The sequence below is a fragment of the Egretta garzetta genome, unplaced genomic scaffold (genome assembly GCF_000687185.1).
Source record: "Egretta garzetta isolate BGI_Z169 unplaced genomic scaffold, ASM68718v1 scaffold415, whole genome shotgun sequence".
Taxonomy (NCBI): domain Eukaryota; kingdom Metazoa; phylum Chordata; class Aves; order Pelecaniformes; family Ardeidae; genus Egretta; species Egretta garzetta.
In genome coordinates this window covers 2,829,361-2,853,082 of record NW_009259686.1, presented here as the reverse complement: position 1 = coordinate 2,853,082, position 23,722 = coordinate 2,829,361, and the positions used below count along the sequence as shown (strand labels likewise).

The 23,722-nt window shown below is 35.3% G+C and overlaps 1 protein-coding gene across 1 annotated transcript in view; it reads left to right on the top strand.

Moving 5' to 3' along the window:
* Positions 1-9,283: 9,283 nt before the first annotated feature.
* The window catches only part of LOC104126243 (collagen alpha-1(XXI) chain-like), a 14,528-nt gene continuing 89 nt past the window's right edge, over positions 9,284-23,722 (top strand). The window contains 10 exon segments of the mRNA XM_035894175.1: positions 9,284-9,331; positions 10,661-10,714; positions 14,123-14,158; positions 14,815-14,859; positions 16,930-16,962; positions 20,536-20,682; positions 20,780-20,834; positions 21,123-21,323; positions 22,793-22,870; positions 23,631-23,720. Of these exon segments, the coding sequence (XP_035750068.1) occupies positions 9,284-9,331; positions 10,661-10,714; positions 14,123-14,158; positions 14,815-14,859; positions 16,930-16,962; positions 20,536-20,682; positions 20,780-20,834; positions 21,123-21,323; positions 22,793-22,870; positions 23,631-23,720 (787 nt within the window).

The window sequence follows — 23,722 nt, the reverse complement described above, 5'->3', positions numbered from 1 at the left end:
TAAACTTTTCCATATATTTAAAAGGCTTTCTTTTCCCCCCTCAGGGAATTCCTGGAATCCCTGGAAATCAAGGAGCAAAAGGACAAAAGGTATTAGTAGTAGTTCAAAACACAGTTAAAACCTGTGCATATATATGCCCGTTCCAAGGTAAGGGTTCAGTCTATGCTGAGAGAAGAGTTTTCACAGTGGGCATTTAGGGCATCAAACCGTGCTGCAAATGAATGGAGATATGCTCAAATTCTTTGTGGCTTGTTTGAAAATCTCTCATTAGATTTTATTTCTACTGTTCCAGAAGGAATGAATAATTTAAAAGTACAAAAGTTAATGTCATAATACCTTGAGAAATAATCCTAACTAAATAAATCTCCATAATTAAAGCGTATTTAACAAATTTGTTAACTATACATACATTAATCATAGAACTTCTCTTTATGTAAAAAATACAGGGTGAAATTGGACCACCAGGTCAACCAGGAGCAAAAGGGTCACCAGGGGATACTGTAAGTTTGCAAAATGGTGTTATTATGAACAAATAATTCTAATGCTGTCATTCTCTAATTGTAATAAACAAACAAGAAATGGTAAATGTAGTAGCAAGCTAACATTTTCAGCTTGGCAAATATGGTCAGACTAAGTCTAATCTCTGAATTCCCCCCAAAATATTATAGATCCACTTTTCTTTTTAAAATTGATTTCCTGACTTCACATTCAATAAACAAATCCAGCAAACACATTAGTCTGAACTTACTTTCTGAATTAATTAACTTTGAATTAGCTTTCAAAGTACTCAAATCAATTTATTACGAACTTAAATATTGTCATAGTGTACAATGGGTTTCTGAAGATGAATTTCAGGATGCTTTTGTGATAGTGCTCTTTTGACAAACACTGGGCGAATAGCTGAGATCACTGAACTTCAAAAATCCTTAAAGAAATATTTCAGTTTTGGAATGTAGGAAATGGAAAATAGTTCATTCTTCCTGGGCAGTCCAGTTTACTGCATCTTTGGTACTGAGTAGGGTGATTTCCATGTTCTTTATAGCCCTTCAGAGATCATAGTAGTAAAATAATTGTTTGGAAAGTGGTACAAGTGTATACAGACTTTAAAAAATTGAAATTTTAAAGGCAAAAGGGAAAGCTGCTTAAAACTGGTTAGAGATCTTCCATTAATTAGTATGAACTTTATAATTGGTTAATCATATGCTGCCTTAAAAATAATTATATTCTATTAAAAAATTCAGCATTGTTTATATGGTTCCATTATTAATCAACCTCACTGTTAAAATGTCTTTTTGTAGTTTTTATTTTGTATTTGAGATATTTTATCTTCTTTGCTGACTAAAATGCTTCTGACTTTCCTGAGACATACTTGGCTTAGCATCATAAATAAGCTGTTTACTGTGACTTTTTATTTATTAAAAGAACCTATGTTTCACCCTATATTTGACCTCAAGCAGATCAATATAGACTATTATTGCTAGAATGAAGTAAATTCTGTAGAGAATCAAGTACAGAATTAAGACTCATGCTATTATCTCTATGGACAATAGGGCACTAATTGACTAAAATGTTTTAACCTTCTAAGAAATTTGTTGTTTATTCTTAGTGTATATAGCCATATGGTAGTATAAGAGATTTTATGCAGTTGTATTCAGGCTGCAGAATTCATAACAGTTGTCAGGGAAAAAATAAGATAACACTTCTTAATTTGTAGCTGACTGGCATATGCAAATTTTTGATGTGTGACAACAATGGGAAGAAGAACACTTGTTTTTTTCTTGTCTTGTTGCTTCATCTTGAGATTCACTATATATTGTGCATGTAATGGGGCTTGTCCATGCCCGGTCCAAATAGCAGGTACAAATTCAGTTTCTCAGGAAGCCAAGGAAGCAGTTCAGTGAAAATATTTAGTTGGGAAATTTCAGTATTTCTGTAGTGTTACTACTGAGATAAAGATGATTACATGGGAAACTGTAAGATACTGCTTAATTTCTTTAGCTTGGAAAATGCATTTGAGGATAAATAATTACTGAGTCCAACTCTGTCTGTGATTTTCATTTTGATAACAATAGTGATAAATTTTCTGACATCTGAACCAAGAAGAAGTATGAGGTTCTTACAAATGCCTTGATAGCATTGCTTTAATAAATAAGAGACTAATGTATAAACACTTTTTACAAAAATTAATCTCAGAGCAGTAATTCTCTTGCTAATTAATTCTGTCTGAAATGGAAGGGTAAAAGGAAGTAGTAAATGAAATTATCTGGACAAAGCTGAGGGATTTCAGTAACAGCAAGAAGGAAATGCCCTGGATAGAGCTTCAGAAAAATCATTAGAAATAAGCAGATGGCATTCTTGAGGTGGAAGAAAATACTGAGAAGCTTAGAAAGTGATATCTGCATTGTAGGTACAAATGGCACTGACCATTTTATTTCTAAGTAGGGAATATTCCTTCTATCAGCAGCAAAAGACCAAGGCTATGGCAAATGTAAGTTTTTAGACCAGTGGCGTCTTTGAAGCGTGGAACTTGTGGATGAAGGCTGTGAACTGTTCTCTCTGCTGCCTGTTACATTAAGCCTCTTGATGTTTTGGCAACAGGTGAGAGAACGTTGCTACAGATTCTTGGATTTTGGTGACTGTTAACAGATTGTATTGTTCAGTTTCATTCTTCCTCTTGTCATCCAGCTGTCAGGTTGGATTTAATCCATTCCAAAAGACAAAATGGCTTCAGATGCCACTTTGTAGTGTTTAAAGTAGAAAGCTCATTCTGAACTTAAAGAAATCCATACTTCCATCTGAAAGGTCAAACACAGGATAGTCAGTGGCTCTGTAAAAAAGGGTTAGATGTTAATTTCTCAGTCCTTAGGATGCCTACTGTCACACTGCTAAGGCCATCACACTGCTAAGGCCATCTTACTGTCAGCATCTACCTTTCATTGCAGGACAGGAATAATCTTCTCGGGGACCTTTCTTTTCTGCTCTCAGTGACTCCAGTGGTGCCACCCACGTTGTTGTGATAGCTTGTGCCTCATTTTGGTGGGTGACAGGAACCTTGAAGAAAGAGGTTGCCAAGGATCTATCTCATTGCGGACCTTTTGATTCTCTATCTTCCTTGCTGAATCTGTCTAAAATCCTAGTTAAGGTTACCATCTTCTAGAGTACATAAGTGCAGACCTGATATCAAAATTATTTGGGGTTTATATCCCGCTGCATCATTCCCCATTCTAAAGAGAATCCTTGTTTGATTGGAAGTTAGTAACACATATGCCTAGCCATCTTGGTGCGTGCAGTCTTGCAGAACTATGTGTTGCTGCATGCCAAATTAACCATATAAGTATGAAGGTAACCACTAGCCTAAGGGTCCTTTATTTACTAGTGCTGGAATATTCTTCAGGGTATGGCGCTTCTCTGTCCAGATTGTTACTGGTGCGTGTTTCCCTCTTAAGACAGAAGGGGTACTCCTCCAAAACCAGGAGTCTTTTTTTTCTCCAGAGAAGAAGAAAATACACATTGATGTATTGGAATTCAGAGCTTTAGGAGGAGTTTGTTTATGGGGAGCCCAAGTTAAGGGCTTGCTATAAGCAAATAGTGACCAAAGGCATGATAGTTTTGATCCCCAAGCAAAGTAATGGAAGGGTTTTTCTTCTTTTCTGGGAAGATATTGCAGTTGTTTTTCAGATACCTGAGTCACATATGAATCTTGAACATTATATCAGACATTCTTATTCACTTTAGAATATTCAATCAGGAGTGGGAAATTTGCTCTTGATGTCATTTTAATGAATGGGCTTTTCCAAAATTTTGTCTCCTTTGCTTTCAACTGGAAATATAGTTTGCTTTCCGTTAGAGTTCTACGTTTTTGGAGTCAAAGTCACAGAGATAATGCTTTATGACTTTTCCATGATTGTCTAAGGATCACCAAAAGACAAAGTCAGATGCGGTTGACCAGATTTTGCCTACATCTGGCCAGCTAAGACAGTTGTGGTTTGTGGATTTTCTTAGTGTGGTGATAAGGAGTCCTATGCTCTTCTCACACCCAGCAGACCTGATCACAAAGGATTTCGAGAAGACTGTGTGCTCCAATTACAACACACATGCTGGATGGTTCATTATGTCTAGAAAGAGTCTGTTCTTCTCAAATTACTCCTGGAAATAAGAGCAATATATGCTTGCCTGGCTAAATGGAGCATGTACTTGGCCTAAGGCTTATCTGAGTTCTCTCTATCCTTGCTATTTTTGATTATATCTTAGTGTTGAAGTTTTGATTTTGTGCATTAGTGCAGTTAAAGTCCTTTTAGTACCTGTAATTCCTACTGCCCTCTCCCTGAAAGCATGCCTGTTTATTTTTTTTCCCAAATTTCTTGGGATTTTGTAATTTTTTATAGGATTATTTGGTTGATTATTTGGTGAGTGGATCTTCGATTTAAGGGAATGTTATGTCCATTGTGGGAAGACTTGTTTTTCACTGGCCATTTGTTCTCTATTTTTCTGTGAAGGTTGCCTTTTTTCTCCAGTTAGAAGGTGGATAAACTTCAGATGCTTAAACCTGAATAGTATTCTAACTATTTTTCAGAGAGAATATCTTTTCAGACCCCTCCCAAGTTTCTATTTTATCTTGCGTCTGAATCACACATATCAGGTGCTAAACTTCATTTGCAGTCAGTCAGGTTGTTCAGACCTTCAAGGGGTGGAATCATATCACACCCTGTAAGTCAAGGTTTGCTGTGTGCCTGTCCAGTAATGTACATCTATCCCATCACAAGTAAACCTCACCATTTTTGAGGTGATCTTTTGGTTTCAACTGTGCATTTGTCAGAATGGTGCTGAGATCATTGATTCCACAAAAGACTCTTAAATCTTTACTGATGGTTCTGAGTATTGCTTAGTCATGTGGAATCCAAATGGATATGTGGACTGTCACCTGAAGTAGCTGAGGAGGTTATTAAACTGTAAATAGACTTCTCAAAGTTGTACAGTCCACAGATCTCACCTACTTTCCTATTTCTTTTCTTAATTTTTCACTTTATTAGTTTTCATCAAGGAAAATTCAGAAGAACTAAGGGAGTGGTTTGTGCTTTCTTCTATATCTCTATAGATAACCACAAAAAAAGGAGAGAGCCCTGAACTTGCTCTCTGAGTATTGCTAGGTTTAAAAAAAACTTGACTCTGGTTTCCAGATAACAAAGATTATATATAGGCATATGAGTGTCTGTAAATGCATTGACAAGCTCACTTCTTTTTCCATGCTCACAGTTCCTTAATAAAATATATGATCGATTAAAACCAATGCAGTCCCTGTTGAGGGAAAGATTGAAACCAGTTTGGGGTTTTAGAAATTCTGGGCTACTCTGTCACCCAACGCATTCAGAATTTCCTGCACGATATACAGCTACCCTGCATCCACCCAGCAGCTCTTCCTTTCCTGACTCTACCACAGGCGTGACCACTATATTACAGCTGTCACTGAAGCACGTACACTGCTTAATTTTCTTTTCATGAACGTAAAGGACTTTTTCAGCCATGTAAAGGTCTCTGGAAAGAAAATGCTGCTTTGAGAACCAGTTATTGCAGTTGTTTAGATCACATTTGGAAGAACACATTGCCTGAACTGGAAGTCCAAATGTCCCTACTCCTAGTTAACTCATGCACATTTGTTCTCTCACCTGTGCCTCTAATAATTTTTATTGCCTACCACTGGAAATTTTTTCTCCTTTTCTTTCTGACAAAACTGAACAAAATGTCAGAGGGAAGCCTGTATCAACAGCTATAAGAAAACCTTGTGGGATTCCAAAGTGTACATATTTATTCAAGTAACTCACCTACAATGTTTTCTTCAAATTTTATTTAGATAAATAACATCTAGTTCTTGATACACTTGAAAATAATTTATTCATGTTTCCCGTCAACTTATTTAATGTATCTTTTGTCACCTGATAAAATAAGTAAGAAATTGATGCATGGAATATTTGAATGTGTTATATGGCATTAGGGAATTTCAACCAGAAAAGACAGTGGGATTTTCCTTGTATTAGTCACACTGAATATGTTTGTTCCAGAAAAAACAGATGGAAAGCTTGTGGATGGTCTATTAATACCTTGGGAAAATTCTTCAGTAATAAGTTCTTCTTCAGTAATAAGTATGCCTATTACATTGCCAATATCAGTAATTTATTAATTTATCTGTCACATAAATAGTGTCAGGTCTGGAAAATAGGGGAGTAACACTACATTTTATGTCCTTGAATTGTTCTTTACTTTTGTTTGGGACATGCTCTTTTAATTTTACATGCCATAGTTTTCAGATTATGTTCTCAAGCTTTTCCTATATGGCATTTGCAAATTTTCTTCTTGCAGTGTACTGATTTCATGTAGTTGTCTTCCTGTAATTTTTTAAAATGAAATACATTAAATATGGACTAGTAATTAAAGTGCAAGAAAGGAAGCCAGGACAACTGGGTTTTATTTCTCTCTTTCCTGCAGATGTATGCCTGACCTTCGGTTATACTAAATGTATTTTCTGATTTGCCTGCTCTAGTATATGTTTGCAGATCAGTGTGGATATATAGGTGTATCTTATTAAATACCGCCCCCTCTCCCCCATTCTGTACACACAGTATTTCCAGTTTGTATAAGATAAAATGAATGAGGAACATTTGTGATGAACATTTAACCACTTCCGTAATCCAAGGGGTGGTGTGGGCATAAACTAGAAGTGATCTAGTAGGGGGTAGGCTCTCAACAGCATGTTACATGACTCAAAACACAGGGCTACACTGAGGTGGCAATATGAAAGGAGACAGAAATCCCCTAGTCACATTTCTCGTCTCTTCCCACTGTCCTATGCTTGCTTTTCCCAAGCCTATGCTTGCTTTTCTCTACTGATTAACATGGTAGTAATAAGCACAGAACAGGAATCTGAGGAAAAGAAAATAATTATTTCACAGTGGTTTTTGGAAAAGGAAGATAGCCTTCAAGGAATGCAAAAAATATCACACAATGAAGAGAACTGTATTTCAGAAGTGAGGAGGTCAATAGATGACATGATTTTGATTTGAAAAAGCCAAATGGAATTAAGCCTTAAAGTGAAATGAAAGTGGATAAAACTTTATTCTGCTATGTAAATAAAAAGAGAAAAAGTGAAGAAGCAGGCCTGATGTGCAAGTGAATTAAGACAGTCTTAATATAATCAAGGTTAGATTCCCAAACCAAATTAATATTTTCTTACACTTGCTGTAACAAAGCTGATGCTGAACATAGGCCGTAAACAAATGGTTAATGGGAACGCACTGTCTCTTAGGTTATGAGTGGAAACAGACCTCAGAAACTTCACTCCAGCTGGAGAAGGGAATTAGTTATTTCTATTCCAAAAGTATGAAAGAAATGGCATAGGGTATAGTAAACCTTTATTTACCAAATCATAGATTACACTAGTTTAACTGCATCATCTTTAATAAGGTGACTGATTTTCTGTGTAAGAACAAGCAGATCTAATCTTCAGAGTTCAGAGGAGTGTTGGAAATTATTTGATGTATGCTATCATTAGTTACTTTAGAGAAATTGAAGTTTAATAGAAGAATTTTTGTGGGAAATTGACTGAATGGGTAAATTTCAGATTGAGGAAAATTGGCAGCAAGTTATTCAAGTTTTAATCTTGTGATTGATACCATTTATTTGTATTCACAGACCTGTGTCTGTGGCCTAAAGAACAAGTTGCTGTGTTTATTGATAGAAAGTTTGGTGACCTGTACTTTCTTAGAACACAGCAGGAAAGAAACCTGAGTTAATGTCTGCTGCCTCACTTAACAGTAAAGCACAGGTGAAATACCAGAAAATTGATGAAATGCTGAAAACCCTGGCTACCAAGAATTATTTCTTGTTCTAAATATTCTGAATTTTCTCTTGTATTTGCAAAAACAAAGCCATCCTTTTAGTCTTAGCAAAGTAAGTTAATAATTTTTCTGGCAAAACTGAGTTACAATCTGTGTAACAAATTACTGTAGACATATATTTATTTTTGATCACATTTAACTTTTTAAGGAGGTCTGAGATAATGTCATTGAACTGAATAGTTCCTAACATTTAGTGCTAAATGAAAGGTGGTTGGTTTTATCTATATAAAAGGGAAGATTAAATAACAATAATAACAGTAGTTTTTGAAAGTACTATCAATTAGAATCACTGATAAAACTTAATCTCTGACAAGTTAGATTTCCAGGCCTTATTTAGTTTTTTGACTTTCTGTATTATTATACTTTTATTTTATGCTGTGTCTTAAGTATACTCTCATAGCAGATCATATTTCAGAGTATATATGCAAGTCCAAATAAAACAATAATAATATCTTGTTTTTATTGACGCATGCAGTTCTAGAGTCAAAGAGAAGTGAGATGAAGTGGTGAGAAAGATATAGATTAACACCAGATGTGGAAAACACTATAAATGGGAATTCCTTCTTGGAAAGTATGATTTTTAAGGAATATTTCTTTTCTAATCTATACTTGAGAGTAGCTTTAAACAGAAATTAGGAAAGCCAGCCATTTGATGGTTTACCACCCTTTAGCTCTTAGTTTATGTATGGAACAAAGACAACTAAACATGCCTTTATCAGCACGTTTCCATGAGAGGAGTCCAAGAGATGGCAATGCTCTGGCTTTGTACCTGTGCTGAAGTGTCATGATCTGAAATGGCAGAAGCTATTGGGTTCTTGAATAAACAGTTCAATACTGAAGATTCTGTGGGAGATGCAAAGGTGTGGCCCCAAAAGTTAACTGCTCCCGATAAATCTCCACAAAGTTTGCAAAAGGAGTCAAGGCATGGCAACCTGTGAGGGACACACAGTCAGAAAGAAGGAAGAGAATTATGAAATAACATGTATACTTTTGCTGGTTTTGGGAACCCTAAATGGAAACTAAGAAACTCTTGTGTCACTTTCAATTATAGCTAAGAACGTATTACAGATATGTTAAAGATTAGATCACACAGACGGGGTTTTGAGTTGCAGAATTTTTCTCTCAGGAGTATGTCATGACAGCTCTGCACTTTTTTCCTGATTTTTTTTTTCCATTTTTTTCCAGTAGCCCTTCCTTAGGCCACAAAAAGTCTAAAGATCAGAGCTACAGCCTGCATACTAATGTGATGAAAGTCATTACATTTCCTGTCCTATTTATTTCACTACAGAAATATAATACTAATACTAATAATACTAATACACAATACTGAAGCCATTATTCCTCTAGCTTATTACAGAAATGTCTCTGCCTTTTTCAAAAATAAATAGGGTTTGATGGGACCAGAAGGCTCATTTGGTCTACCTGGAGCTCCTGGGCCTAAGGTAAGTGTTGGTGTTAAGTTGCTTTGACTTTGATAAATTAATTGCTTTATAGATGGAAAAAATGCCAGGATTTCACAGTTAATTTTTTGGTCGATTGAATATTGGTGAGCAGCTGTATGATCTTCTGTACATTACTTTATATGATAGATCAGTCTCAAGAGACTATCATATAGCTCAGTAAATGGTGCCTGTCATCCCATGGGGTTTGGAACAATTGCAGAAATGGTCACGAGACTTTGTTTCAGCTTCGCAGTCCTGGAAAATGTTCTGCAATGCTGGGAGCCAGATAATTCTCAGTATACATCAGAACTTTCTGCCCATGTTACATTTATTTATATTTTAATTGTGTTAAATAACATTACATGCTGTTTTTTCCACCCGAGGAGCCAAATTTATTTCAGATGTAACTTTATTGATTGCACTGCAGCTACAGCAAGAATTAATTTGACCCATGCTCTCAGAAACTAAAATAGATACTGTAAATCCAGATCTGTTAGTGTAGCCTTTTAATTTAATCCAAGATGAGTTTTGGCTAGTAAGCACTGAATTGTATGTCCTAGAGAATATTTGGGAATATAGAATCCATTTCCCAAACTTTGTATTTACATTTAGTTCCATTTCCCACTCATACATTATTTTGTATCTAAAAGTACATATGCATCTATTTAAAATTGTATACTGAAGGTAACATTTGTTAAAGTGGTCAATGTTTGCTATGGTCAAGCAGATTGAGAACCTATGAAATGGCTAAAAATTAATCAGCTTTATTTTCATTTGTGAAAATAAAGCTTTTATTTTTTTGTACCTATCTCTCATTCAGAATTTAAGATGATTCTTACAGAATCATTCCTAATAAGCTCATTCTTACAGAAGAGCATCATAGAGTAATCAATAATTCTTAGATTCTAATGAAAATCCTTGTGCTGAGTATATGCCTAATTCCATAGGCTACAGTAAAAACGAAAACATAAACATATTTTGGCTCAGACAGGTCTGAGGATTTTCAGAGTTTTATTAAATAAGACGGTGGAAATGTGAAGTCAGTGCACCCCAACATGGTGCGACTGGGAAAGGGAAGTCAGGCAAGTGGGGAAGGGCCAGGTGAGCAGAGGCTGGGAGATGACATTTTGTCATCAGTATCTCATCATTCCTGAGAGAAATTTGAAACTCCAGGTTTCCTATAAGGGAGCAGAACATTAGCCTTTCAGTCACCAGCTGTGGCTGTTTTTGTGAGCCTATTTCCCAGCGGTGTCCGTTTATGTTTGCTATTCATACCACATATGACAAAACATACTGATGTATTGCCCACACTGTTGTATTGTTATATAGGGTGATAAAGGCGAACCTGGAATACAGGGGAAACCAGGATCATCAGGAGCCAAGGTAATTATGAATCTGGCAGTATTCTAGTTAAAGGAGGGATTGATTTACTGGTTTTCCATGATTTTCCATTACTAGGTACAAGGCAGTTTATTTCAATATAAAACAGTGGTTAACATAAAATCGCATCAGAATCCATTTAATGGCTTATTCTTACTAATTTTACACTAGATTTTAGGCAATGTAAGTCAGCTGTTCATGAAGTTCAAACCTGCAAATATTGCCATAACTTCAGATAGTTTTATTTGTGTAATTTTGAAAAATCAACATCAACTGTATTAAAAGGCAATTAAAAAAGACAGATACCAGAAAACTAAAATTAAGAATTAGGATTCCCTTTTGTAGCTTCTCCATATTCAAATCCCTTCAAAAATTCTCTAGACATTTGAATCATCCTAAGTTATAAAATTGCAAAATATCATAGCCAAAGCATATCACATGACCTTGAGAAAGCATGCAATGTATGTTTTTACACACAGCATATCACTGACATAGAGCTATTGTATTACTCAGGGAGAACTAGGATTACCAGGTTCTGCAAAGGAAAGTATTTTTTCCAGTTTTACATTAATTGCATCTTTTATTGGAAGTGCCTTTTTTAATAAGTGATCATTATTAAGGGAAGTGCTTTTTCTAAATACATCATTATTTTTAGAGAATAGTTGGTATATTTTGGAAAGCCCATTCTTTAGAAAACCAATCATTTTTCATAGGGAGGAGAGAATGGCCAAACTGGAGAAAGTGTTAACATAAAATGCTATGGCATGGGTATTAATGAAATTTCCATTATGAATTATAGTACATAATGGTATGACCCATGATTCTATACTTACTTAGTCTTATATCTTATAGCAAGTGCTACATCTATAAAGTCTATCGTAAAAACTATTTTGTGGAGGTCCCATAAGAAGTGGAGCAATTAACCCTAGGCAGGTGGAACAGATTCAGCTCAGTTAGCCTTAGCCCTTAAGAGTTATCTCATCTAAGCAAGCTGTCCAGGTTCTCTCCATATTTAGCTGAGAGTCTTAACTCCTTGAGGAGTCATTAATTCACATCTTCAACACCTTTCTTCGACTGTAGCTGAAGCCTAGACAATGAGCTACATTAAATATTGACATTTTAGACAGGAAAAGTTAGGTTAGATGGATCCTTCTACTGTACAGGTTGAAAATGTTTTCTTCTTTTCAGGCAAGAACCTATGTTTATTCCTCTTGCATACTGAGTTCTCATAAAGATCATGCCTTCAAGGATCTCACCATCTCTTGGTGCAGCCTTATATCTATCAAACACTGCTATAGACATGGTTATGCTGAAATTCCTCATTGGTGAAGAACTGTTTTGTGAACACATTGTAAAATTTTGTATTGGTGTTTGAATTATCTGGATAGTCATCCTTATTTTTAAAGTGTAGTTATGTAGGATTTTCTGACAATCACATGTCTTTAAGGAGTCCCAGACTGAAAAGATTATAGGCAATGTTGGTTTTTGGCATGTTTTGAAATTCAAGCACACAGCTTTTTGCGTAACTTAAAGCTGTAATTAATTAACATTACATTAAATGCTTTCCTAGCGATTTTCTTGTACAAGATGACAGCATTCTACTAAAAATCTCCTGTGTGGTTGAAACTTCTCAGTCTTGTCTCAGCCAGTAAGGCAGAACTTTTTGTTTGACTGGAAGCTGGAAGGCGCCTAGAATATTTCTTGTTTTAAAATACTTACTTATTTTTATCTTAGTCACAGAACTCACTGGAGTGTGAACTGAGTCTCTTGAGCAAAAATCAGTTATGTCTATGGAGTGGATTTTTGTCTATAGAGGACTTTGGCTATAGAGTGGGATTCAAGAACCTGAAAATTAGAAGTAATTGAAAATCATTACTCTTCGTGACCTGTGGTTAACTACAAAGGGCTTAAAAGAGTTGTGTTTTCTAGATGACGTTTTTTTCAGGATGGCACCTTTCTGCTATGTAACTTAGCCAAGAAACAGAGAAAGACCAAGAATTTATACATTACATATGCTATTAGGCAATTTTATGTGAAGGAAATGCAACATGTTTATTTGAAACAGCTGGAGAAAAAATATTCACTGTAATCACAAATCAATATTGTGATTTGAGGAGAATTTCATGGTTGAACACCTGTCAGCTCTCATGGTTCAAAAGTGGTTGAAGTCAAATCAGTTTCATTGCTGTAAATCAATTAATTCTAATGTAACTGAAGCTCTGACTTGTATCCATTACATTTTCAGTGTAAATTTTAGTTAAGGTTTCTTTATTCTGGGCACATTTAAAGCAATAATATTTGCATCCTGAAAATTAAATGTTTCATTGCAGATAGTAAGTACTTTCATTATTTTCTTGTATTTTTATGGGAAAACATGACAAAGAACTTTTTTTTTCACAGTTTCTTAATTGGCGTATATGAGTCTAAAGCTTATTTTAATGATACACTGTTTCTTTGGAGCAATGTAAGTGATCTGATGTCATGGAACAGGTAGACTTGTTTCCTTAAGATACAGTTTACTATAACTAACAAGCTTTACCTGCAACTATTCAAACTAGATATTTATTCAAGTGACAAACTGTCGAGGCTAAAAATGTTGCTATATGTGCTCAAATTTAATCTTTAAATGTAAATTTTAAATTTAAAAAATTGTTTTTAGATTAATTAAATGAATACAATTAAGTTAATAAGTTAAATAAAATTTTAAATTATATTTGAACTGTTTTAATAATAACCTCAAATTTTAATAAACCTGGATACCTGCCTTTTAAGTACCATTTGCACCATCTGATTGCTGATCACCCCACTAATGTTTATTTACTATAAATATTGAAATGGAAGTCAAAGGATTGGGTGGAAGCAGAACTTAGTCCTTACACAGTTTTGATTAAATTTAAATATTATTTTTTTTCTGATAAAAAAAAATATTTTCTTCCTTGGTGTGTCATATATAATTGCTGCATTCAACGGGTTTATAGTGAGTGTTACAGTGATTATTCTGAGTGAAGGGAAGCATACTTAATGGTTAGCATTCAGATGAAATTTAACCCAGCAGAAGCACTGCCCCCCCTCTCCCCCCGCCTACATCCTCTCCACTCCCATACACTGACTGGATAAAATCCTGCTGGATTTGCTGCCTCATTATGTTGTTTTTTTTAATTTTAATGTGGTATATGAGTAACCACTTTTCTTTTTGATACTTCTTTCTATGATAGATTCCCTTCTTAATATAACTTTCTGTACTTTTCTCAGTGTTTGTGTACATGGGGATAAAGTGATTTGTTTTCATTCAGTATAAATAAAAGCTATTAGATGCTTCTCTTGTATTTACTATGTTAAATTAAAACACAGACTACGTGTCTTTGAGATGAATCATGGTACAATGGAGACTTTTCTTCTAATATTTTACAGGGGGACAAAGGAAACCAAGGTGAAAGTGGTATCCAGGTATATCAACTTTGTTTCTAATGAAATAATCTGGCAACACTATTAATACTGAGTCTTAGGTGTTCATTCAGGAGCTGTTTTTTTAAGATTAAGCTCCACAGAAGGTTTGCTTGAGGAATAGCAGCACTGAGCCCTAACTCTTCTTCAAGGAAAACTGCCCAGTATGCCCAGTATAAATTTCCATCTGTGTTTCTGGGGCTGAGCAGGCTATTGACATTTGGTGCTGCTGCCCCAGGGGGCTGTGACATGACCCAGCACTGTCCCTGGATGGGTTCTGTCCTGCCTGCCCCAGGCACTGGGGGCTCACATAAATGCTCGTAGTCAAAGTAACGCCACCTGGCCTCTGCCTGCCTGCTGTAGTATAATCAGTGGGATTTTCCTCCTTGCTATCTAAAAGTCATGGAAATACCTACAAGGAAAAGAAGAGTATCATCATGTCCCTGCTTAGATCCTAACTTGGCTCCTCTGTGTTCAGAGTAGAAATTCTATCCTTCTGCACAGTTTCTTCTCTGAACTCTTGAAGAGTAACTTCTCATATTGATTGGGCCTGGTTTAGGATGAGATTTCAGGGTTTAGCTCTTTGTGTTATCTTTGATAGTTTAATTACATCTCCCAGATAAATGTATATTTTAAGAAAATGTGCTTCTTTCCCGAAGGGACTGAAAGGAGAAAAAGGAAGACAAGGAAATCCAGGTTTACAGGTACTGTTAAAATAGTGATCCTAGTTCAAGAGAGCCATGATTCATATTTTTTTTTTAAGGTTACTTCCATCAACACAGATAGTTCTTTGCATCAGGTAAAATATATTTATGTATAACATGGTTACATAGTACAATACATAAATTACCTCTTAAAAACCTTAGTATTTTAAAAATAACAAATACAACACATATAGAGAAGGTGGAGCCACACTTTTCTTGGCTGTGGACAGTGAAAGGACAAGAGGAAACGGCCATGAGTTGGAACGCAGGAAATCCCAACTTGATATACAGGAAAAGCATTTTGCTTTGAGGGCGGTCAAACACTGAAGCAGGCTGCTCACAGAGATTGTGGCAAAACCTGTCTGGACTGGGCATTGAGCAGCCTGTTCTGGCTGGACCTCTTCTGAAAAGGAAGTTGAACCCGTGAAGGTCCCTTCCAACCTATGTGTTTATGTGGTTCTGGGATATTAGATCTTGAGAAACAGACCGAAAGTACATTTTTCTGGATTATTTTATTAAATTGTTAGTTATGGAAAATTTTAATGAAACAATTACAAATAACATGAAATGCAAATAACAGCACAAAGTGGCTTTTGTGTAAAGGTTGTAAGAGTGATGCTTGAGATGTTAATGAGATGTACCATACTACACTTTCATGTAGTTCATTACCTCCTATATATACTGGGAGTCATTGTTGACATCTTCTGTGCTCATAAATTACAGATATTTCCTGTTTCAGCTGCAAATCTGAGATCCGGTTGTTTCTCTTTAACTCTGGGCCAATGTGTTCTGATTGTGTCATAGTTGGCTATCTTGTTATACCACTGAAAATAACTGTTAGTATTTATAAATACTTGTTAACTACATAATCTATGTCGTGTCTAAACAGAGAAGTATTTGTTAGAGGTACATATCTAAAACTAGACTTGGAAGGAAGTCACAATTGCTTTTTTTCAGAATTACAACATCAATACAGCTGCCTGTCTAGCCAGAAGGAGCTGATTCCAGTGGAGCATGGGCAGGAGATCTAGACTGTATGTTAGCCTAGCTTTATCACTCTCAGGGGTATGTAGGTTGACAGGAGTCTGGTAGTAAAGCTGAGCAGATATTTTTGAATTGGTTTAACCAAACGTAATGTCCTACTCTAACATTTTACACATTAAACTTTCTGGTTTTCCCTTCTGCAAATAAGGTACAAATTTTTTGTGTATTTATTATTTTAATCATAAGGGAAACCAAAGTGATAGTGAAAGAAAACATTAATTTTTTTTTCAGATAGAATGATGCAAATGAATTGCTGTTGCTTGCTTTTTTTTTTTTTTTTGGAGAAAGCTGAAAAAATAATACAGGCTTGGTCTAGAATTGTTTCCCAGGCTTATCTAGTTTGGTCAGCAACCAAAAAATCAGTCATTCACATATTTCTGGTAGACAGCGCTAGGTTCTTCCAAAGTTTCTCAAGCCTCCAGGACTTCTCAAAGATACAATACAGATTCCCTTGTCCATAAGAGTATATCAGAAAAGTGAAAAAGCCTGTGTAGAACTGCCATCTTACCGTGGAACTTAATGATCAATAACACCATTGAACAGAAATGACACCGAAACCATTTGCTGACATGCAAAATCTAGCTTACAAACCGAGTTTGTATTTCAAAGGCTCTGAAGTTGATTTCTGTCTAGTAAGACAGTATTAAACAGGTAGAATCAGGTGTTTCCTTTTGCTAGAACACAAGATTTTATTTCATTTGTCTTTTGTAGAGTGAATAAGGTTTTCTCTATATGCACTTCTTGTACGCTAATAAGATATATGTTTTATAATATTTATTATATTTTTCTAACTTACTGTTTTGGTCTATGATATTAAAGGTATTACTAAAGTGTTAATTCACCATGATATACATTTTTCATATTTATATGCAGTTTTGGTTTTTGTACAAATAGCAATCACAGAATCTTTAAAAATTGACATTTGTGATTAATTATTGAAAACAAAGGACAAAGATACTATTTTTTGATTCCAAGTAATTTGGCTCAACTTGTTGTTTTTTGTTTGTTTCTTATTAATTCCTAAAGGGATTAGAAGGATTGAGTGGAGAACAAGGAGAGGTAAGTATTGTATAATGACAAGTATAGTATTACAAAATTATTCCATTTGTATGGAATTATGTGATCTGTAAAATGTGTGTTTACAGTCTTTTTTTTGTACTTGCATCTCTATAAGCAACAGAAGATAAATTAATTGAGAAATACCAGAGAAGATAAAGATATATTAGTTAAAAAGAGATGCTAAAATATATATTTCATTAAATGGAAGATTAAAAAAAATTATTAAAGCCAAGTATATGCTTCAAGAGAATTGAAAAAACAAACAAACAAACAAAATCAGGAGCTGGTTGAAGAAAACAAATAATTAAAGAAAAAAAATAGGAGATTGTAGTTTCATAGAAAAATAAAAATATAGTTCATAAAAGGATACACAGTACTTGATCAAAATGATCCATATTGTTGAGCAGCAGCTAATAATAGCAGGGCAGGATAGAAAAATAAGGCACAGGATACACAAAGAAGATCCTTCTTTTTGTATAGCTTCACTCTTTTTTGCAGTCAACAAATCAGGGTTATTTAAGCTAGAGATCAAGACCATTGCATTTAATGTCAGTCTTGAATTTGCCTAATTCCTTTTGAACTGTGCTGATGTACTGTACTTTCAGCTTCCATAAAAGTCTGTCATAAGGACTTCCACAGCCGAACTATTTGCCTTGTGTGCTTTAACTTTCACCAGTGAGATTTCTTAGTGTGCTTTTATTTCAAAGCTAATGAAAAGAAATATAGCAAAGCCTTTACAAAAATTTTTTTAGAGGATACTGTCTTTGAGACTGACTCAGAAAATGCAGGGCAGAATTCTTTCTCTCTACTACTAAGTTTTTACAGAAATAATTCAACTTGGCCTGAAACATGAGGGGCATAAAGGGAAGCCTGCTTGGACTGCTCTTGGTCTGTCAGAAACTGCATTTGTTGCTCTCCAGGATATTTTTAGAAGTCACATCTATTTTTTTTTTTCTTGTGTTTGGCTATTGTAGATATAGTTATGGCCAGACCATTTAATCTGTGTTGCATGTTGTTTAAAAATTGGTATTTAAAAGATTAACTTTGTTAGTTATTTTTTATTTATTCCAATATTTAATGAAATCAGGGTACACACTGTACCATTAATATAATTCTCCTTCAACTTTATTAGAGATTTCTTTGTTCAACCCTTTTTTATTAAAGCATTGTTGCATATCAATAACTGGACATATTAATTGGAAACTCAATTCTCAGAATTAAATAATTTTATGCATTTAAACATATAAATTACCCTGTATGCTGCTGTGGTTCTATGAAATTCTTAAAATTACAGTGTGGCTCATAGGTGATTTGCTAAATCATTGCCAAAATTGGTAAAAGATTCCTTGTACACTATTGAACTAGCCTCTTTAAATATTATAAATCATGGTAACAATAAATTTCCTCTGAAAAATCCTTTTAATAATACTCTTACTATACACTAAGATATTATGTCATTGTATTTACTTATCAGACCTATAAAAATAGTTTATTTTCTATTTTTATAAAATATGTTGTCTTTTGTTAAGCTCTGACTCCTCAGTAAAAAGTTTCCTCAGTCTGTAATTCTCAGCACTTATTGAGCGCTTTTCCTTTTTTCAATTTTCTTTGCCAATAGTAAGGGTCAACAAACAAGGCCACATATGGTATGTGGCTGCGCATTACAAGACCAAAATATACGGCAGAAAATGTTCCCTCAGCAGTTTCATTTGCTTTTTGGGAAGTTCTGCAGGCAGTTGTGCTGATGCTTCCAACGTTTTGTCCTGCTTTTTTTATACTGGCTTCTTGCCTGTAACGTTTTTCTACAATAGATGCCGTTTTCTCAGTATTTCACTGGTTCTTAATGCTTTCTAGCCCCTTTAACATTTAGTCCAAATAAATCAACTTGCAAATCAGATGTCCATAGCTGTAAAAGTAATTAAAATTAAAACAAATAACTTCGAGCTGCAAGAACAGCATGATTTTTAGATCCCAGCACATAGAGCTTCTAGTATAGCCACAGGCATCTACATACGCTCCATATGCTTATCTCTGGGACTTGCTGACCCTGTTAAATGAAAAAAAAAACCCCACTTGTAATTATGTAATGGAAATTAACAAGTACAAATCTACACGGTGTGACAAGGATTATCAGTTCTCTATGACTACAACATTCAGGTTGACAGTATCAGGAAAATAAAATACAATTTTAAACTTGGAAGAAGTCAGTTCTGAATCAGTGTGTTACTTTTGTAGTGGGAAGAGGGTATGGACTGCTGTTCAGTCTGTGCATGACGTCTTACTGGCGGACCATCTTTTCAGCAGTACTCTTAGGCTCTTGACTGACATCTGTCACATTATGTCTAATTTCTCTTTTTTCTTTAAGAGGAAAAACTACCTGCCTTATTTAGGTGGCTAGCTCTCTGCATATACTGAGCAATCCAATACTGAATTTGAAGCTTGCTACCCTGTAGTAATTCATGTGGAGAACTCTGGGCATTGTTACTAAATCAGACCAAGCCAGAAAGCTTTGGATTTTTCTGATGTAAAGAATTTTGATAAGTACTATATAGAATGATAGAAAGTAATATAAATACTATAATTTAAAATTCAGTGTAAGTCTATGAAGATGGTATGACTGAGTGCTTCTAAAACTTGTGTTATTTGCTCCAGTAAGTTCTGTCATCTATAGTAATCTTGCTGCCTTGTTTCCATAATTCCATCTAAAATAGTTGGAAGGGGTGAAAGAAAATTTCAAAGCAACTGATAACATTATGCAGAAGCTGTGCAAAAATGGAAGGAAAAAACTCATCAGGGAGCAAACATAGTATACTAACTTTAATCTTGGGCACGTACCAGATTACATTGTACTGAAGTTTTATTGGCTCTAGCATAGGGAAACAGTTCCACATGAACTATTGCAGTAGGTAATTCCATACATAGAGGAACCATTGCTTTGATGAAGATATATCAAAATTTTCCAGTATTATTTTAACCTTTTCCAGTCATGCAAATGGACTACAGTTGTTATCAGTCATATGGAGAATAAATGAAGTCAGAAAAAAGCCCTAACTGAAATAGAACTATTTTTTCCTTTATCTTATACACTAGAAACACAGGGTAAAAGTCTTGATTATTATAGTACGTTTGCCAAGAACTTCAGCGATTCCAGAATTTCACTTCTAATTTTTCCAGCCTTCTAAGGATTTTAACATAATGTAATAGATCATCAAATTTTCGTGAAACAGTGAATAAAGCCTTTCTTTCCATATATTAATAAGGAAGACTATTTTGGTTTTTATTAACTAGTAAGTAAAATTGGTCCTTAAAGTTAAAAAAAAATACAATGGTAATTTATTTCTACTTATATTTGGCAAATAATTGTGTCTGAAACAGTTACTAAAGAATCTGAAAACTTCACTACAGTTTAGTGAAATAGAACTCATCAATACCAAGCTAGTTTTCAATGACGACTCATATTCATTTTATGTAGATCACCAATGAAGATTTTCTCAGAATATGTTTGCTTGGTGCTACCTAGCTTCCAAATGGTCTGTGAAGATATGATTGGCTTTTCATTGGTTTTAATTCCAGAAAGGTGAGAAAGGAGATCCAGGCATTCAAGGCATCAATGGGCAAAAAGGAGAATCCGGTATCCAGGGTTTGGTTGGACCTCCTGGTCTCAGAGGTCAGCCAGGAGATAGAGGACCCCCGGGGCTGCCTGGATCAGATGGAAAACCTGTATGTATAGACCTCAAACTTATCATTTTGGGTACCTTAAAAACCCCAAACAAATGCATGCTCTCTTTTTTTTTTAACTGTTCTCTGTTTAATTCAGGGACGAGAATTTTCAGAAGAATTTATTCGACAGGTGTGTTCAGATGTACTGAGAAGTAAGTTTGAAAGACTCTTTACTGTTCTTTCCTTGTTAAAAGTACTGAAGACGTTTCCTGATAACTATAAAGAAGCTCTCTTGAAAGCAAGATCGATATTGTTGATTTATCACTTGTTTTCGTGCGGAAATATATTTCCACACCACAGGTTCCGTATTTTACCATCTTGTTTCCTAAAAGTATCATTCTCTAGAGAGGAAACTGGTTTTGTATTAGTAGCTAGGGGGCAGTATTCTTACATTTTATTGTTACAATATTCTAAGCAATTTTTTGTTTGAATTCTCCCAGCCCAGTTGCCTGCCATCCTCCAGAGCGGAAGGCTACAAAACTGTAACCACTGTCAATCCCAAAGCGCTTCACCAGGACTTCCAGGACCACCAGGTCCAAGAGGCCCTGAAGGCCCAAGAGGGTTTCCTGGTTTACCAGGAAATGATGGTATTCCGGGGCTTACAGGCATCCCGGGTCGCCCTGGGGCTCGTGGGACAAGAGGTACTGCGTGCATGTGTCACGGTGCTGATGGCCTTTATGACTTTGTCTTCTGTTTCTAGTTTTGAATGGGATTAGCACTGGGTGGAGTAAGGGCATAGCTGGATTTGTACCACAAAGTGTAATTGAGGTCGTGGTGCAATGTGAATGTTTCACTGCTTATGAAGAACACATGTCAGAAGAAGAGAAAATACAAGGACACAACAAGATAGCTAGTGTTCTGTTCTACTGTAGTCGAAATTTGTTTTCATCTTTTTAGAGAGTTCTCAGTCTCATGTAAATGTTTTTAACTGCATTTAGATTTATATTTTTTTTTAGATCAAATATGCTTAGACATGAATTTCAATGTATTTCCATGCTTTCTGGTTTCTTTCCTTCCAAACTTCTTTGTTTCTTATATTTTAAAGAACAGTATTAGTTCACTGGCTATTTACTATCTGCTACCCTGTAGGCTGATTTTTGACATGCGACAACCTTTATACTCCCTCTGATTTCCTGGGGTTTTCTCCATATTTTCTTTTTATCTCATAAGGATTTTTACTCCTTTAGGCTTTTCTTCAATATTCTGGTTTCTTTTTAGGCAAGCTAAGGTTTATGCTTCCAGGTAACTCATCAGTACGAACATTCCAACTTATTTCTGTAATGCATGTGCAGACTTTAAGTATGCATGTATTGTCTGGAACTGAACCAAGAGACTGGGTGAAGTCCATAATTTGGTAATCAGTTCCAGCAGCAACTGTGTTTCCTATAGCATCAAAATGATCAGGAAAGCTGTACAAAATACAGCTAACTACCAACGTGCCAAGCGTAGGCAGGCAAATGGTTGGTAAATATTTACTTTCTTTGTGACTTACTAACTGTGATCTAGCACATCAAATTAATTTTGGATGTAATGATGATTTGTCCATAGTGCGGTTATAATTTCATTACCAATAGGAGAATATGCAGTTTTCCTCTGGAGCTGACACTAACGGTTCTGGCTATTCTGTAAGAGTTGGAAAAATAGATATCTGTTTCTATGAAAAAACTGAATTTATTGGGTTGTACTAGTGTAAGAGAGCACATTTTGCCCCTTCCAGTATATCTTCGGTGGAAATTTAATTATGTATTGTGTATTCCGCAGGGTCTGTGGTGAATACCTTACACTTCCTTCATACAACTTCTTAAAAACTTGTCCAATGGAAAGGCAATGACAGCAAATTTCTTAATTGCCCATCATCTATTCCCTCCACTCCTAGTGGCTGTCTGCTTAACAGGTGCTGCATCAGCTCTTAATTCAATAGAAATGAGGGTAATTTAGAACCCAGTTACACTGTGCAGGTTACAAGGAAATGTTTATTTTACATCCCATTATTTGCTTTTGAACTATTCGATTTTTTATTCAGTAAGTATTATCAAATGCTGACTTCCTAATTCATTGCATGAAAATACTCTTAGTGTGCAAAGATATACATGTGTTTCCTAATTCACAGGACTGCCAGGGAAAAACGGTGCAAAAGGCAATCAAGGAATTGGGGTTCCTGGGATCCAAGGCCCTCCAGGACCTCCAGGTGAGGGATGGTTCAGCTGTGCAGATTCAGTGCATGCTAATAATTTCAAAAAAAATGTGGTTTAGAAAAAATGTTGATATAATTCAGAAAAACTTAGGTAGTTTTTACACATCCTAATTACCATATATGTTTTATGGCTAATGCCTGTCTCTTGCATGCCTTTTAAGTTGTCATATAATATATTATTTAATATAAGACAGGTCTTGTAGAGATTGGTACCTGAGACAGCTGTTTCTTGATAGATGGATCTTGAACTCAGCCATTATCTGAAAACTGAGCCCTGATATAATCATGTGACTTGTAAGCATTGCTTAGTGAAGGAAAATGTTCTTTCAAACAGCAGTGCATTCATGCAAAATGCAAAGGTGAGCATTTGGAAGAGATATTAGGGCCTGATCCAAAGCCAGAGAAACGAATAGAAATCGGAGGCCTCTAATTCATGCCACGGTGGTTCCAAATTATATGATGAAGTATAGCAGTGTGCTAAGGTAGATTTTTATATTTCCTTTTAAAAGCTATTTTTATTTAAAGTGTTTTACACATGCTTATAAAAAGAAATCCTAATAAGGTATCATGTTGATAATATAAACATGTAAGCAGTTTGTGACAAGAAGTGTCTTTTTCAGAAAATGAAATTTTCTTTATCTGCATCTTTATCTTCACCAAAGAGCACGGGTTTTGTAAGTCCACACCTGCTCTTGGTTTCATTTTAATTAAAATCCTCTGCAATGTATTTGTTTATTGCATGTGTGTCCTTAAGGTCCTGAAGGTCCCCCGGGTATGAGTAAGGAAGGACGTCCTGGAGAGCGTGGGCAGCCCGGTAAAGATGGAGATCGTGGCAGTCCAGGAATG